Genomic DNA, 18614 nt, shown 5'->3' with positions numbered 1-18614 from the left:
GGTTCTATAAACCCCAAAACGACGTTGTTTTAGTTATGATCTGCCAACTCGACCCGATTACTTAGCAGGGTCCGCGTGTTTTTACAGAATGGTTTATTTGCAGTCCTGGTCCTCCCGCTTTTGAGCACATCTTGATGTAGTCCTTTTTTACTTTTTTCTATTTTACCATTTTATTTTATTTTATTTTCATTTTGGTCCAGGGGCTATTTTAGGAAATGGGTACCTAAAACAATGTCGTTTCAGTAGAAACAAATTGCCCGACCCGAATCACCCCCAAGATCCGCGTGTTTTGTAGGAGGGGGATATTTTCAGCTTTAGTCCTTCCGCCTTTTGAGTTATTTTAATCCTGTTCTAATTTCATTTTTTTTCCTTTTAGATTATACCATTTAACTTTTGTTCGTTTTTAATTTAGTCCTCAGTTTGTTGACCCTCTAGGGAATGACGCATGTCCCAACTCCCAAGTGCTTGGAATAATTACCTATTTGGCCCTTGTTATTTTTCGCAGATTATATTTTAGTCCTTCATTTATTTTTTTTTACAATTCGAATCGCTTTTTTTATTTTTTTTAAAAACTTAATTTAGTCATTTACCTTTCTTAAATTCTGACCTTTTAATTACTATTATTTAGTTTCCAGCACATTAACTCTATTATTTATATTTCGCCTTTTAAGTTATACAATTTACATTTTTACTCTTGAATTTATCGATTATTTTATTTTAGTCTTTTATGTAACACCCCTTGCCCGTATTCGACGCCGGAATAGGGTACGAGGCATTACTGGAACACATACGCTTGTAAACGTACTAAACTGAGTCATAAAATTTCATTCAATTTAAAATCATTCATACACATGCATATCGTCCCTTATAAGGGCCTACGAGGCCCAATACATACTTTGAAAGTTATCCGGGACTAAATCGTGAACTTTGAAAAACATTAGAAAATTTCTTGAAAATAGGGGTATACGCCCGTGTTCAAGGCCGTGTTCTTCATTCAACCATTCACATGCTTCACTTTCTATAATTAATCATCACACACTCATTCAACCAAGTCATGCAAGCTTGCACATCCACAAAATACAACATCATAAACATATAACTTAACTAATATTAGCCATCCTCAATGGCCTTATACAAAATGAACTATCAAATATTATAGGCCAACTCATAATAACATATACACATAATCAAGTCCCTATACGTGCCATAGACTTAAAAATAGTTGAAGATCATTAATACTATACCAATCAATAACTTGTTAGTGTGATAGAATCTCCAATGACCTCCAACTTGAGCTAGCATCTGTGACATTGTAGGAAAAAAAAAGGAATGTAACACCCTCAACCCGTATTCATCGCCGTAACAGGATTTCAGAGCATTACCAAAATTTACAGATCATTTAACAGAAATTTCGCTTCACATAACATTCATGCCTGTAATTAATCAAATTTAATCATAGTGTCCCTTATGTGAGCCATCGAGGTTTAAATATATATCGGGACTTAATCGAGAACTCGAAATTTTTTTTGAAAATATTTAAAATTTTTCAACACTGCAGGGGTTACAGGCTGTGTGGCCAAGTCGTGTGGTTCAGACAATACTCATGAAGCTATATTCATCAATTTACAAGGTGAATGAATCCACATCATCACTTATGCATATCATCTCTAGCTTAGTAAGATTTTAAATAATTTTAACTCTTCCTAGTTTCTTTATTTTCATATGTATCTCTTTACTTTCCACACTTATTCATTATGTATAACACACCGGTCATAAGCATACTATACCATTATAACCACAAGCTAGTGCAGTTGAACATAACCCTTTTCAATTAATCATATGATAAGCCATTTCATAAGATATTGCGTAACTTAAAACTTGCCACTCTCTCACGATCACAAGTATATTTTCATTTGAGCACTTGCCCTTTCAACACATCATATAAATAAACATATTACCATTTAACCAATAGCTTGGCACTTGTCTAAGCATCAACAGTAACACTTGTTAGCATACTTGAACATATTCATATAAATTCAACATAGGTAAACTTATTTTCTCATCATATTACACTTGAGTTTATTGCTCATCTCAACATACATAATTTCCTTGTAGCAACATATCAAAGATAATCACATTTTTACATGTCATGATACTTATCATTCTTTTGCTGTTTCTTTATAAACATATATCATTCATTTCATTATATCAATATTTCACGCACCATCATTTCCATATATTTCAGGTATATACCTGTGATAATTCATTTCAAACTCATGTTATCTCATATCAGAACTTTACCCATTGAATCATTTAAATATCAATGGTACACTTATTTTAGATCAATATTAATAATAACCATAAGTCTTCCAATACTACTTTCATATGTCACTTACCAATCTTTGTCAAATTAGAGAACGTCTTGTGGATTTGAGTCCGTCATTTGCTCAATACCACGATTCACAACTCAGTATGGAAACACCATACCTACGTTTCAGAGCTCTGTATGGAAATACCATATCTACGTTTCACACTTTGCCATGGATCAACCATGGTCTTATCCGTCAATTCATCACTGATCACTGAACACTTTGCCATGGTCCAACTATGGTCTTATCCATCAATTCATCACTGATCACTGAACACTTTGCCATGTTTGGCACACTATATCACTTTGCCATGATTGGCACACTTTATCGCTTTGCCATAGTTCAACTATGGACTTGCACTTTCACACTTTTCACTTGTCACTGATCAGATAAGTGTAGCTAAAGCTACCACTTATCACTTGTCACTTGTAGCCGAAGATACCAATATTCACTGATCAGGTAGCTGGAGCTATCACTTTTCACTGATCAGGTAGCTGGAGCTACCACTTTTCACTAATCAGGTAGCCGGAGCTACCACTTTTCACTAATTAGGTAGCCGAATCTACCACTTTTCACATTGTACACACAAGGCGTACATTTCCTTTTCAAGTGTACACACAAAGTGTACGTTTCCTTTTCAAGTTGTACACACACAGTGTACATTTCCTTTTCCAGTTGTACCATTTAGGTACATGTATCTTTTTCAAGTGTCACCCTTTCGGGTGAAATTCCTTTTCATAATGAGATCATAAGATTACTCTTTTCGGAATAACCTGTACTGCAACACTTGCAAGACCTCATTTATAAGGGTAATCACCTGTCCAATCGGAATTTAATATTCGAACGGGTTCTTGTACCCTTTTTATCAATCACATATATCATATGTTAACATTTTCATGCTACATATTCATGTCATTTACATATCATAATTCTCACAAGTCAATAATCAAATCAATACATTTTCATACTTAATTAAATTATATGAGCTTGCATGGCTAAATTACAGAAATATCAAGATTCAGGGGCATTTTGGTAATTTTTTATTTTTTTCTATTTTTCACCTGATCATGATCTAAATTAATAATTTCATTCAATTTATTAATTTAAACGCTAAAACAATTCATTTTCTTCAATTTGGTCTTTTTTGATATTTTTACAAAATTACCCCTAAAATTTTACTCTTATTCAATTTAGTCCATGAACCTAAAACATGCAAATTAGCCATTTTTAAAATAAACCCATACTAACTGAATATTCATATATTTTCCTCCTCTTCCTCTCCATTCCACATCCTTAATTTATACATAATTCCACTATTTACTTATATGTTCACATCAAGCCGTCTACTTGAGTCATAGTCACTAAATTATTTATATGTTGAGGTAAAAAATTCCAAATTAGGATCTGATAATTTGTAATGAAACTAGACTCACATATCTTCTTACCATAAAATTTTCAGAATTTTTGGTTTAGCCAATAAACACAGTTTATTCATTAAAATTACTCCTATTTTGCTGTCTAACAGTTCTAACCCTTTTTCGCTAAAAATTAATTATCTCCTCGTACAAAATTTGAATGATGTTTCTGTCTATTTATCTTGAAAATAGACTCATTCAGGATTTTAAAAATATAAATTTAAGTCCATAATTATTTTTCTTCAATTTTTTATGATTTTCCAAAGTTTGAACAGGGAAACCCAAAATCATTCTGACATTGTCTCACAAAATTTACTATATCTCATGATTTACAATCCCATTGCTTACAATGTTTATTCCATAAGAAACTTGACTCAATAATATTTAATTTAATATTTTATTAATCCTCTAATTCGATTTATACAATTTTTGGTGATTTTTCAAATTTAGACTAATATTGCTGTCCAAAACTGTTTTAGTGAAAAAGGTTGTTTACCAAGTTTATAACACTCTTATTCCCTTTCTCTACAATATTTCCCATCACTTTCTCCTATTTCCCTTCACTAACTCATCAAGAACATAGAACCTTATGTAAGAAGACTCTACTATAATATTATTTCCATGCTTTCTCAATAATAACAAACTTAAAAATATATTAAAATCTTGATGTACTTACCTTGTTCTATTGATTCCAATCTTTAATTTGATTTTCTCTCTCCTCCAGCTTCTATTCCTTGAATCCAATTTGATATTCTAACTCCCCATAGCCTCCTTAACATTTTTTTCTGTTGGTAGCTATGGAAATTCTTTTGATTTCTAGGTGAAAATGGTGAATTTTTTGGTGGAAGGACCAAATTGTAAAGAAAAGAAAACTTTCTTTCTTTTCTTCTCTTCTAACGTTTGCATGCATGGAAAGATGATGAGAATTCATCATCTTTCCTTCCTTATATACTAAATAAATAATAAAAAAATAATAATAAATATGTCATTAAAATATTAATAAAATAATATTTATCTATTTAATTAATTTAAAATATCATCAACATAATCATTACATTCTAGAATTCTCTCTCTTACTAAGTGACCATTTTGCCCTTCATGATCTTTTAGAATTTCATCCTTGAGTCATACTTAATTTGGTAAAATTGCCATTTAGTCCCTCATAATTTTTCATCTATTCAATTTGGTCCTAATTCATCTATTTTCCTTAGTTTCTAGATCATTCCACCCTTAAAATATTTTCACTATTTGTCCTTCAAATTTTTCATATTTACACTCTAACCCTCAAATTTTAAGTATTTACTCTTGTGCAACAAAACTTTTCTCATCTTTACAATTTAGTCCTTTCTTGAATTAATATATCATAATATACTTCCCAAGGTTGACACAACTCAAAATTTTCCTTTTTGTCACTTTATTTTCTTATTTTACTATATCAAGGATAATATCTTACAGTAAAAATTTTCGGGGTATTACAAGGAAAGGAAGGGGGGTAAGCATTATCGGTTAGTAAGTAGGTATGTAAATGATAAGTAATCTATTAACATGCTTTTATAAATCTTCACAATATGTTCTCAAGATAATACAATCATAGTTGCACATAGTTCCACTATTTATTCATGTTTATCTCAAGCTGTCTACTCGAGTCACAGTCACTAAATTATTTATATCTTGAGCTACGAAACTCCAAACTAAGATTTGCTAATTTTCCCTGAAACTAGGCTCATATATCTTCTTACCATAAAATTTCAAGAATTTTTGATTTAGCAAATAAGTACAGTTTATTCTTTAAAGTCACCCCTGTTTTGCTGTCCAATAGTTCTGACCTCTCTGAACTAAAAATTAATTATCTCTTCGTACAAGATTTGGATAATGTTCCTATTTGTTTCTTTCGAAAATAGAATCATTAAGGATTTTAATCATATAAATTATAAACCATAATTATTTTTTTACAATTTTTAATGATTTTCCCAAATCAAAACAGGGGATTCCAAAATCATTCTGACTGTATCTCACAAAAATTCAAATATCTCATAATATGAAATTATTTTCTTACACCGTTTCTTTTATATGAAAATAGACTCAGTAAGCTTTTATTTCATATCTTATTCAACTTCTAATTCGATTTCCACCATTTTTGGTTCAAAGTCACACAACTACTGCTGTCCAAAACTGTTTTATTACTAAATTTCACTCTTTCATATTTTCTTTGTAGTGACTTTCATTGTAACACTTAATCCATATCAATCTTACCAAAGTTCGATCACATGTCGAGCACGTTGCTCATAAGTTTACACACACGAACCTTCACTTATTCATCACATAGTCATATTCAATTACACCTTGTCATTTCCCGTTGAACACATCGGAATAATAACGGATGCCCGGTGGCCTGCACATAGTACCACCCTTGTAGTCAAAGCTACCTTCTTCACAAAGTGGCCTTCACATAGTACCGCACTTGTGACCAAAGCTATCTTTTACACATAGTGGCCTGCACTTAGTACCACACATGTGATCGAAGCTATCGGGTACGCATAGTAGCCTGCACTTAGTACTACACATGCGACCTAACCATTTGGTACACGTAGTAGCCTGCACTTGGTACTACACACGTGACCTAAAACCATTTTAAACACATAGTAGCCTGCACATAGTACTACACATTTGTTCTCACAACGGATCATTCGTATCTTTCCTATTCCGAAGGTCCAACCGGGAAATTCCTCACTTTTGAACATTTTACCAATTCATCCATAATCAATTTCAATTCATAATTTACATCAAGTGATCAGTCAATATGCAACCACCTCTCATATAATAACAAAATATTATAACATAAGTAAAAATGATATATTATTTACATACAAACTTACCCCGGTATCACAATCGGAGAAAAGGACTTATTCATCATATTCTTTATTTTCCTCCCATTCTAAGTTCGAATCTCGTTTTCATTGATCTATAACAACACATTTAACTCATTTATTCATCCTGCTACTCAAATTAGCCTAAATTCACATTGACAAAATTTATATTTTTACCCCTAAACTGTCATATTTACACTTTTTTCCCCTGGGCTAGTAAAATGATTTTTATTCAATTTCCTTGTATTTTAAGCCTAGCTGAACCATTTTTATAACTATAGAAGTCCACAATTTCCATTTATTCACACACTTACACACATTGTACAACTTTTTACAAACTTGTCCTTTTTTACAATTTCACCGAAAATCACTTAGTAAAAGTAGTTTATTACACACTGAGCATTCATATTCCACCATTAAACATAAAAAAAAATGCATGTCATCCATGGGTAAATTTTTAAACACAAACCCTAGCTCAAAATAATGGTGGAAATAGCTAAACCGAGCTACGAGGATCTTAAAAATGTAAAGAACATTAAAAATGGGGCTAGAACGGACTTACAATCAAGCTTGGAAGCTTGAAAAACCCTAGCCATGGTTTCCCCTTGTGAAATTCAGCCATAGCTTGAAGATGGACACAATTTTGCTTTGATTTTGGCTTTTTAATTCTTTTAATTACTAAATGACCAAAATGCCCCTAACTTAAAAATATTCTATTTCACCTATTTCATGTCTATTTTTGTCCAAAGAATTATCCAATGGTCTAATTACCATTTAAGGACCTCCAATTTAAAATTTCATAACAATTGGACACCTCTAGCATGTAGATCTCAACTTTTGTACTTTTTACAATTTAGTCATTTTGACTAAATTGAGTGGCCAAACGTTAAAATTTTCTAACAAAATTTTCACGAAATGATTTTTTGAAATCGTAGACCATAAAAATATAATAAAAATAAATTTTCTTACGTCGAATTTGTGGTCCTAAAAGCACTATTCCGACTAGGCTTTACATTTTATTTTTAATTATTGATATTATTAATATTATTAATATTATTAGATAATCATTATTGTTAATTAATATTAATTTTTTAAAATTCAATCAAAGAATTAATATTTTATGAATATAATTATATTATTTTCATACATTTTATATTACTTCACTAGTAGTATTATTATCATTATGAATATTATCAATAGAATATTTTCTTATTTATTTCATTACTTTTTATTTGCATTCATTATATTATTGTCAATTCATTTTGATATTTATGTTATTTATTTAGTAAATGTGATAATTTTGCCATCCTCAAATATTGTCAATATTTGCTACATATGTTCATCTGTTCCTTTGCACAAACGCATAACAAATAATTTAAAACTGACGCAATATTTTTTTTATTTTAGGGATCCGAGAGGTTGTGCTTCCAACTTACAGAGTCTGACTTTCTCCGTTAATTTAAGTAATTGAATATCCTATTTAAAGTAGAAACACATGGGATTTAAGTCATAATCAAATAGCGATTATTCTTATTGTCGAGGATTTGAGACAGCATGCCCTAACTTACGGGACGTGATCTTTTCTTCTCAATTAATTTGAAATAAAGCTTTTTCACAAAATTTAACTTAGTTGGCGATATTTTAATAAAATAATGTCATGTAATGAGGGATTGTACTTTATCTGTAATGGATTCTTTTTGAATTTTCAATTTTCAACATCAAGATATTAAGTAATCAACTAGGTACCAATTTTTGGCGTTATGAGGGTGCTAACCCTTCCTCATACGAAATTGACTCCCAAACTCATTTCATGGATTTTTGTAGGCAGAAAAGTATCGTTTTAATAAATCTAATGTTTTATTAAAATAAATTTTGAGGTGATCCAATCACACTTAATTAAAAAAGATTGGTGGCGACTTCACTTTAGCTTTTAAAATAAAAGTTAATTTCAAAAAAAAGGTTTCAATAATAAGTAATGATTATATAACAAATATTACAACGTGTCTTTATTTGTATGGAGCGATGATTTAAGTTCTTGTCATACTAGCATAGATTCAAACCATGTTACCCATCCCAACTTCTGCATAAAAAAAAAAACGTATTATATTATATTTTGAGTAAATGAAAAATCTTATTAATTTGCATTCCAATTAATTTTCATGAAGCATGCTTAAATGTTTATTAGAAATTTTATTGCAAGTGTATGCATGTGGTAACCATGGATTTAAAACACATGTGTGTGTTTAATAATAGTATAAAATAAAAGGAAATCTATAATTTAAAATTAATTAATCATAATTACATAATAAAATAAAAATTAAAATAAATTATGAGTAAAACAAAATTTAAACACATAAATACATCATATTAACAATACTAAATGCACTACAATCATTTATCATTGTGTTATCATCAAAATAAAACTACTAAATTGTGCATACTAAAATAAAAACATATAAAAATATTATAACGAAGTTTTGGTTGAGTGATATATTTAAAATTTTACTAATCTAATTGACGTGGGTTTAAATCTCTTCATATACATATTTTTATTCATTTTTGTCAAAATGAAAAGACTAAAAAACTCTTAAATAGTATTTTTTTTTTAAAATTATGAAAGCTTAATGCTCAATTTGGCCCCCGAACTATGTCCGCTTTTTCATTTTGGTACTTTTAACTTCTTTTCATCCAAATTGGTGCTTAAACTATCATTCCATTATTTGGTTCAACCTTTTTCTTGTAGTGGAGTTAAAAAATTCGATTATCACGTGGTGGCAATCAAAATGTGACATGTGGCACTTAATGTTACTTAAAATAAAAATATTGTCTAGACATTGATCGACATTGACCAGCGTTGGTCAATGTTGATTGATCCTTAAGCAATTATTAACCAAGTTGACCATCCACGTGGCGCTATTAGAATGCACCACATCACCCTTCTTTTTTTTAATATTATATAATATATTGTTTTAAAATGTAAAATTCATATATAATATAATAATAATAATTCAAAATTTTTAAAAGTTTAAAATTCTAAAATATATAAATATAAATTAAAAAATCAAAACTTTATATAGAAATTGAAAACTTATCAAATATTATTTTTTAAAAACTCTACATTCTACAATTTCAAAAAATATATATCTAAATTTATAAAATTTAAAACTTTATATATTTTTTATCAACTTTGTTTATTTTGGAAATTTAGAAATTTAGATATTTCTTTTGAATTTTTAGAGTTTAGAGTTTTTGAAAAAAACATTTATGACAAGTTTTCAATTTGATATAATATATTGTTTTTTTAATTTATAACTATATATTTTAGAATTTTAGAAGTTTTAAACTTTTAAAACAATTAAATATTTATATATTATATTTTAAACTTTTAAATTTTTAAATAATATTATAATACTAAGAAATAAAAAGAAAGGTGATGTGCACTTGGATGGTTAATTTGGTGAACACCAATCAATGGTGATTAACGATAGTCAATGTCGACCTGCATTTAATCAATGGTGGGTGAATTTTTTATTTTAAATAACCTTAAATGTCATATGACATACTTTGATTGGTTGAAAGGTCTCACATGGCACATTTTAATTGGTACAACGTGGTATCCAATCCAATTTTTCTAACACCTTTACAAAACAAAATTGAATCAGATAACATAATAATAGTTTAAGTACTTATTTAAGATAAAAAAAAAGTTTAATAAATAAAGTGAAAAAATATGTATTAAGCTATTATGAAATGATTTTTTTATAATTTTTCTATTTGAAATGATGATGTGATCGAGGTGACAGAAAATTTTAAAATGTTGGGTTTTATATTTTGGCTAAAAAGAAAAGGATTTGAATTGATTTATTATCACCATTTCAAATAAAAATTAATTTAAGAAACATTATTAATCACATATTCTAATTAATTAAATATTATAATTTAATCAAAAAAGTTAAAATAAAAATGAGGAAAAAGTAATTAATTTTGTTCCCTTGCATATTAGAATTTATGGTTGATAATGAATTTATGGGAATTCTAGATTCGAACAAGTTGGGGCCCAAAAAAATGGACGGTAAGCTTGAGTTTGAGGACACAGATGCGACGAAAATCATGAAAGGGGCAACATAGTCAAGTCCATTCACTAAAATCTAAACTATAAAATCTGACATACCCAAACCCAACAATATCAAAGCAACAAGAAACAGCACAAATGAGTACCATAAACAGCACCGCTTGTTTCTCTTCAGTCTTCCTAAACCCGTCACAAACTGAACTTTTTCCTGCAAATTTCAAATGTAGGTTCAATTTCATGCTCCCCAAGAAGCAATCTAAAATGGGTGCTCCTAGAATTTTCTGTAACTTAGCTGAAACCGAGACTGGGATTGATGATAATCCCAGAAACAGTAAGGTTTCTGTGAGGTCCAAGAGCAGGCTGGAAGAGTATAACACTGCCATGAAGAAAATGATGAGGAATCCATATGAGTATCATCATGACCTTGGTTAGCTTTTTCTCTATAAAGCTCATTTCTTTTTGGGTTTCGGTAGTTTTGGTTAATCAAATTGGTAGATTATGTTATTTGGATAAACTTTCTTATTTTAACCCTAAAAGAGACATTTGTGTGCTAGAATCTGGATGTGTAAAGTATTTTTTTTCTTCTTATTCTAGTTTGGGTTGTTTTTCTTAAGTACATAAAAAGTTGCTGCTACTTTATGGGAGTAGCTATCCATAAAAGGTAGATGTATCAACCAACTCGGTAATGCCTTAGCATGAGAATGGGGAAACGGTTATAGATGCTGGGAATTGAATTCTAAACCTATATTAGTAGCCATTACCATAAAAGTGATTGTATGAACCAAATTGATTATACTTTGAGTTAGTGATGAAATTATATATTAATTAGGAATATGGATCTAGATCCATAAAGCACTTTTTGACTTTGGATTGTGTTGTATCATGTGACTTTTTGTAACTTTTTAAAATAGAATCATGCTTATTACAAACAAGGGGTGTTGATTAAAATATTTAATGGAAGTAAGGAACTTTTCCTTATTTCTGGTATGACATCTGATCCATCTTCTGTTCATAACTTTTGATTTGTCTCCTCATTCTATAAGATAATCAGAAACCCTAGAGCTCAACTTTATTAAAATTGACTTTGGAAATCTCCTGTTTAAGTTTGCATTTTGCTAATGAGACTCTGAACACCCCCCCCCCCCCAAGGCGGGTGGGTTTTTTTGCTTTCTATATTATTGAATGTTGCAGCATAACTCAGACCGAGTGTTACTTTTGGATATGATATATTTCTGACATGAGTATGATCAATGTTTTTTAAGTTCTCTATGTACCTGGGAGATCCTTGAAAGGTTCCATCTTTATATATTTGGATAGGTGTCGAACATCGTTGCTGGACACAAATAGTTCAATAAAAATGATGAGTTTAGCAACACGGGAAGCTTGCCGTAACTGAACTGATTTATGATAGTAATCCACTCTCTTCAATATGTCCGTTGCTTCCCAGCTTATCAACTAGATTTCCAAGTTTGATAGATGGCAAACCAAGGAGTGTGTACAGTCTGATGAAAAGAAGATTTAGCAAAAATCTCTGTTGCTATGCTTCTTCATTTTGTTTTGTTGTTTTTTTTTAATACTTGTGTTTAACATGTATTTAGACATAAGTATGGGAATATGATTTTTCTAGGATCCTCCAAATACATGGAAAAGCATAGTTAAACCCGTGTTTAAGTCGTACTTGTGTTCAAAAGTCAAGCAGAGTTTTGAATAACTTAGGCAAAAAAAAGATTAGTTAGGATCTCTACTACCTTAATCTACAAAGTGACATCTATCTAATAGAGCATTTGAAAATTTCCCCAAAACATTCTATAATGTGTATATATATTACAGCAATCTTTGCCATTATTCTCAAGCTAGGAACTATGCTCCATATGTTCATTTATCCCTAAACATAGTATCATCAAGAGAACAAGTTTATAGACCTGGTCTGGTACTGCATTTTGCAAACATTTGTATTCCTAGTTGTCCACTTCTACATTTCAGCACTTCATCTTTCAAGACAATGCCACCTCTTCTTGATCTGTGATAGTTAATATTACAAGACAAAAAGTGTGTTTGCTGTGTGAGTACCCTTGTGTTAGTGATCATGGTTGCAAGTACTTGCATTATAATTTCCAATACAAAAACTGAATATCAAGGTAGTCATACATGTTGATCAATTATTCTGATGATCCATGTCTTGTTTTTCAGGCATGAACTACACACTGATAACTGACAATTTGATTGTCGGCTCTCAGCCCCAGAAACCCGAAGACATAGATCATCTGAAACAAGAAGAGAAGGTGGCCTATATACTGAACCTGCAGCAGGACAATGACATCGAGTATTGGGGAATCGACTTGCAGCCTATAATCAAAAGATGTCGACAACTTGGAATTCGTCATATGAGAACACCTGTAAGTAAAATTTTCTCATACTTTATAATAATTTATTCATTCAGGAAAAAATGAATCAGATCAACAACACTCCTTAAATGAAGTTTGAACGACTTCTAGGAAATGTAGGCTTCATTAAAGAAAATTATCGGTCCTGTTTGGATATCATAAACAAGTGAATCAAATGATAACTTGTAAGTAAGTTTAATGTTTTTGGATGCTTGAATTGATCCTGCTATCTTATGCATTGGTAGGCAAGAGACTTTGATCCAGATTCCTTGAGAAATATATTACCTAAAGCTGTTTCTTCATTGGAATGGGCCATTGCTGAGGGAAAAGGAAGAGTATATGTGCACTGCACAGCTGGTTTAGGTAGAGCTCCAGCAGTGGCTATTGCATATATGTTCTGGTTCTGCGGCATGAATGTAAGTATTCTACATTGCATCATCCACTTCCTCTAATTCTACCTACGTTGCTCCAACTCTTTTTTTTTTTTGAAGTACTCATATTTGATGCGTTTCCGGACAAGGGTATAAGAGATATGATCCTCCAAGGAGGCAAGAACCCTCAAAATACATAGAAAAATATTCTATGTTCGCCACATACTCATATCCAACTCTTCTACCTGAGTCCAAATAAAATAGATTCTATAACATAATCGTCTTTAGCTTATGAAGTTTCAGTGCTTGGTATCTGTTAAAACTGTCAGCTAAATACAGCATTCGAAGCACTGACCTCAAAACGACCTTGTGGACCCAATAAAAGAGCAATACGAGGAGCCACCTATGATCTGGCTAAGAATGATCCATGGAAGGAGCCCTTTGAAAATCTTCCTGAACATGCTTTTGAGGGTGTAGCAGATTGGGAGAGGAAGTTGATTCAAGACCGTGTTCGTTCCCTCCGTGGAACCTGAGTATCTCGGTTAGCATTCTCTTAAAGCCGGTTCACAAGCGCATGGCAGACAAATCCGCAAAATCTTAGGCATTGCTTGTGGGATGTTGAAGCTGATCTCTCCAGGGACTATTTTCCTGACTGAATAGCAAATTACTTGGTCAAATCATAAATATGATCTGATTTTTATAGAAACTATTTGTCATAAACCATAAATAAAACATAGAGAAGTACAGAAAACACGGAATATTCCATGTTCAAAGCATGGTTTATATGCTATTGAAGCTAAAAATTTTTAGGTTCGTAACTTGAATGATCTCTCTGGTGATTCATGTTACATATATTGTACCATTATCAGATATATTCAGATTGTGGTTAACAGGATGCAAGCTCGATCGAGTTCATTTTTGAAGATCTCGATTTGACTTAAACTCTATTTGATTAGGTTCATCTACTTAATAAAACAAGAGTTTGATTATCATGTTCGACTTTATACTTGGTTTTATGCTTAATCTTGAACGTAAGTTCAAGTTTGAATAGAGATTTTTTTGTTGAATGCTAAATAAAAATAGAAAAACTTAGTTTGACTCGTAAGCTACTCAAGCTAGATCTTAGAAGCTAGATATAAAAAAAACTTGAACACAAGTTTGGCTTGTTGACAATGACCTAATTAAATTTGAGTTTTTTTTCTCTCGAGTCTTGTTTGAGTAATTTATATGTAAACATCTTGTAAAACAAATCCTTAAAACTGGATCTCAACAATTGCATTTCGAATGCACAAAAATATGGTACACTGAACAATATATGTAAGCATATTGTAGACATTCTTGCCAACTTCAACACCAAGTTGTACAAATATTTTATTACACAAAAATATGGTACACTGAACGATATATACAAGCATATTGTAGACAAATTCTTGGCAACTTTCAACACCAACTGGAAGTACAAGTATCTCTCTTTTTCTTAAAGAAAAGGGGAAAAATAAAAAAGGGTAACTAACGTTGCTGGAATCTCATCCTAAGATGAACGAGGTAACCTTTTGGGCCATAAGATTTTGCTAAAACTAGGAAAGAAGGTTATTGATGAATGAAGAAGAAAGCTACTGCATGCATCCAAGGAAAAGTAAATAACATGCAAGCAGTCATAGATTAGCAGCATATAGTGCACAAAAATGGAAACCTCTTACAGCAAATGAAGATGTCAAACTGTGCGGTAGCTTTTATACTGTTTAGGTAAGAAAACCCACCTCACAGTTGCATATTTCTCAAATTCTATAAAATGCAATAAATAGAGAGAACAAAGGAGTCATTCCATTTTTACTCATTTTGATCATAAAGACAAATTCACATCTTTCAGACTTTTTAATTTTGTTTATACACTTCCAAATTTCAAAATTAATTTTTCATACTTACAGGTCTGAAATTGTCTCCATAATTTCAGAATCACCTCCTTCCTTCTCCATATGCTTCCCAATGCTATGTAATATCTCATAAATCTCCACTGTTCTCATGGAAGATGAATCTCCTGGGAAGAAAACATCAACTCTATCCCTCAGTTCAATCCAACTACATCCAGGGGTTTTCTTCAATCCCTTTTCTTTCATTGTTGCTCGGATGTTTGCAGCTTTCTCCCATAATTCAGCGTCTCCATACAAATGTAACAATTGAACATAATTGCTGCCCCTGTCTGGTTCCAGTTTCAGTAAGTAGTGAGCTGCCAGTTCACCAAGCTCCACATTTAAATGGGTTCGGGAGGCACACAACAGACTCAACCAAACACTCCTATCAGGTTCAATGGTCATGGATTTTACAAAATTATAAGCATCATCTAAACGTCCAGCACGGCCAAACAGATCAACAATGTTCACATAGTGCTCCATTTTAGGTTCAACCCCATGCTCCGCTCTCATGGATTGAAATATCTTGTGGCCTTCATCAACTAAACCAGCATGATTGCAAGATGAAATCAGGGAAAGAAAAGTAACATCATCAGGTTTGATTCCACTGTTCTTCATCTCATTAAATAATGACAATGCTTCAATGCAATCGCCATGAGATCCATAGCCAGAAATCATGCAATTCCATGTAACTAAATCTTTCTGAGACATGTTCTGAAATATATACTCAGCATATTTTAAGAATCCACACTTAATATACATATCCATCAATGCATTCTCCAGATGAATATCAGATTCAATCTCTAGCCTAACAACATATCCATGGATAATCTTTCCATTTAGTAAAGCTGCTGTGGATGAAACTGCAGTGAGAACGCTTGTAATGGATACAGAGTCTGGATAAAAACCATGCTGAATTATCTTAGAGAAAAGCTGTATAGACTGGTCAGGCAGACCATTTCGACAATAGCTTGATATCATGGAATTCCAAGCAACAAGATTTTTCTCATGCATATCTGAGAATAAACGTTCAGCCATACCCAGGAAACCACATTTCGAATACATATCAACAAGGGAAGTAGCAACATAAACATCATGGTGCAAACCACTTTTGATAACATATCCATGGATCATGCACCCTGAATCTACATTCTCCAATCCTGTACATGCGTTGATGACACTTGACATAATATCAGAATCTGGTCTTACTCCTCCATCTGCCTTCATTTTTCTAAAATAATCTAAAGCTTCTCTGAACTTCCTATTTTGACAAAAACCTGATATCATCGAACCCCAAGCAACCACGTCCTTTTCCCTCATTGTGCTAAGAATGAAATTAGCATCACCAACACTGCCACATTTACAGTACATGGTCAACAATGCACTCTGAACTGCAGTACTATTCTCTATAGGTCTCTTCACTAATTCTGCATGAACTGACCGCCCAACATTATATATTCCAATCATACTGCTACATGATAAAACATTAGATATTGTGAAAGAATCAGGGGTTATTGCATTATATCTCATCTTGTTGTAAACCTCAAAAGAGGCAAAAGAATATTTATTCCAAACAAAAGTTGATATCATAGCATTCCATAACTCAATTCCTTTATCCAATACCTGACGGAAAACATTTTCAGCATCTTCAACAAATTGGCATTTTCCATACATGCTCAATAAAGAAGTATAAACGAAAGGGTTATTTTCAAATCCCATTTTGATCAAATCACAATGAACTTGCCTCCCAAAATCCATAACATCGCCATACACACAGGCACTCAAGGAACTACTAATCGATTCTGATACAAACTTAACATTCTCAGCTTTCATTAAAGAATACAACTTTAAGCTCCATTCCCATCCTCCATTCTCGAGAAAACCACCAATCATTACATTCCAAACAACCACATTGCTCTTATCTTCCAAATGGTCAAATACAAACCAGGCCTCCATTATTCGACTACAACTCGAATACATACCAATCAATGCAGTTTCCAAAAAGGGATCACTCTTAAAGATATGCCTAACAATGTAGCCATGAATTTGCTTTCCTTCCTTCAACCCCAAAGCACCAAGAAGAATAGAAAGTGAGTAAGCATCAGGAAGTACCCCAAGCGCCTGCATTTTGTTAAAATGAGCCAAACCCTCGTTTATTTGACCAAATTTGAGATACCCATCAAGCAAAGAGTTCCATAAAGTGACATCTTCAACAAAGCCTTCTCTTGTAACCATTTCTTCGAACACATTAACTGCAGAAGAAAATGACCCACATTTGGTGTACATGTTTATGAGCGAAGTTGTGATATAAGGGTCGGAGTGGAGACCCACTTGGATGATTGTGGAATGGAGGGTTTTTCCATAGTTGAGGTTAGAGAGGAAAGTGGAAGCTTTAAGAAGAGAGGGAAAAGTGAAATTGGTGATTGAAAGTGGAGAAACAGAGAATAGCTGTAAGGCTTTAGTGAATTGGCCATGTTGAATAAAGGCATTGATGTTGGAATTGAATAACGCTGGGTTAAGATGGAAGGTTTCATAGTGTGAAAGCTGGCGTGAAAGGCGTACGGTTTGAAGCATTTCTGCATTGTTTCAAGCAGCTGCCACAGCGAGGGATGAACAACGGCGGTTAGATAGCAACCACTTCGATTTGCGAATCTATTCTATCTAACATTAATAACCTTTATTTTATCATTTTTAGATAGTTAAATTAAATTTTTATCTTTTCTTAAAGGTTAAAAATGTAATTTTATTATATATTAATTTAAAATTTTAGAAATTATAAAAAATTAAAAGATAGTCCTACCAACCTCTTTAGCTCCGCTTATGTTTATATATCTATACTTATTATAAAATTTATTCTTTAACCTGATATTACAAGTTAATTAAATACGAATTCAATTGAAAATATATAAAAATACTCTAACTTTACAAATTACAAAGTAAATTATATTTTTAAGAATGTTTTCTCATTCTATCTTAAAAGAATAGAAAAATAAGCATTCACAATAACATTTTATATATTTTATTTGTTTTATTATTTATTGGGTGTTATTATAAAATGAGGTGTATTTTATTTCTCATTTTTATCGAATGTAGGAGAGATGAAGATGAAGTGAAAATAACAATTTTTTATTTTACCCATTTATTATTTTCCCATTTTTACAAATTATATAATAGTTTTTCCTAAAATTAAAAAGTATTTTGTAAAACAAATCAAATAGGTAATTAA

General features: G+C 31.6%; 2 protein-coding genes and 1 long non-coding RNA gene across 6 annotated transcripts; 1 reads left to right on the top strand and 2 right to left on the bottom strand.

Annotated features, from left to right (window-relative positions):
* Positions 1-10807: 10807 nt before the first annotated feature.
* Positions 10808-14467, top strand: LOC108453466 (phosphoglucan phosphatase LSF2, chloroplastic). Of its 4 annotated transcripts, none has more exons than XM_053028442.1 (4): positions 10808-11150; positions 12914-13119; positions 13353-13523; positions 13599-14467. In XM_053028442.1, the coding sequence occupies exons 1-4, from the start codon at positions 10862-10864 to the stop codon at positions 13632-13634; spliced, it is 702 nt and encodes a 233-aa protein (XP_052884402.1). In that variant the 5' UTR covers positions 10808-10861; the 3' UTR covers positions 13635-14467. The 4 variants fall into 4 exon arrangements, with proteins under 4 accessions (XP_052884402.1, XP_052884404.1, XP_052884403.1 ...); XM_053028444.1 differs by having other exon boundaries at positions 13818-13977; XM_053028443.1 differs by having other exon boundaries at positions 13782-13878.
* Positions 12507-12957, bottom strand: LOC128293091 (uncharacterized). The gene is made up of 2 exons (XR_008283139.1): positions 12872-12957; positions 12507-12743 (listed from the first exon to the last, which is right to left on the bottom strand). It is a non-coding gene; the product is annotated as an uncharacterized LOC128293091 (long non-coding RNA).
* A 346-nt stretch (positions 14468-14813) lies between the features above and the next one.
* LOC108453465 (pentatricopeptide repeat-containing protein At2g40720) lies at positions 14814-18069 on the bottom strand. The gene has a single exon (XM_017751580.2). It carries the CDS (start codon positions 17960-17962, stop codon positions 15401-15403), a length of 2562 nt encoding a protein of 853 aa, XP_017607069.2. The 5' UTR covers positions 17963-18069; the 3' UTR covers positions 14814-15400.
* Between the last annotated feature and the right edge of the window lie 545 nt (positions 18070-18614).

Source organism: Gossypium arboreum, chromosome 5 (genome assembly GCF_025698485.1).
Source record: "Gossypium arboreum isolate Shixiya-1 chromosome 5, ASM2569848v2, whole genome shotgun sequence".
Lineage (NCBI taxonomy): Eukaryota > Viridiplantae > Streptophyta > Magnoliopsida > Malvales > Malvaceae > Gossypium > Gossypium arboreum.
This window is presented reverse-complemented; position numbering and strand designations above follow the sequence as displayed.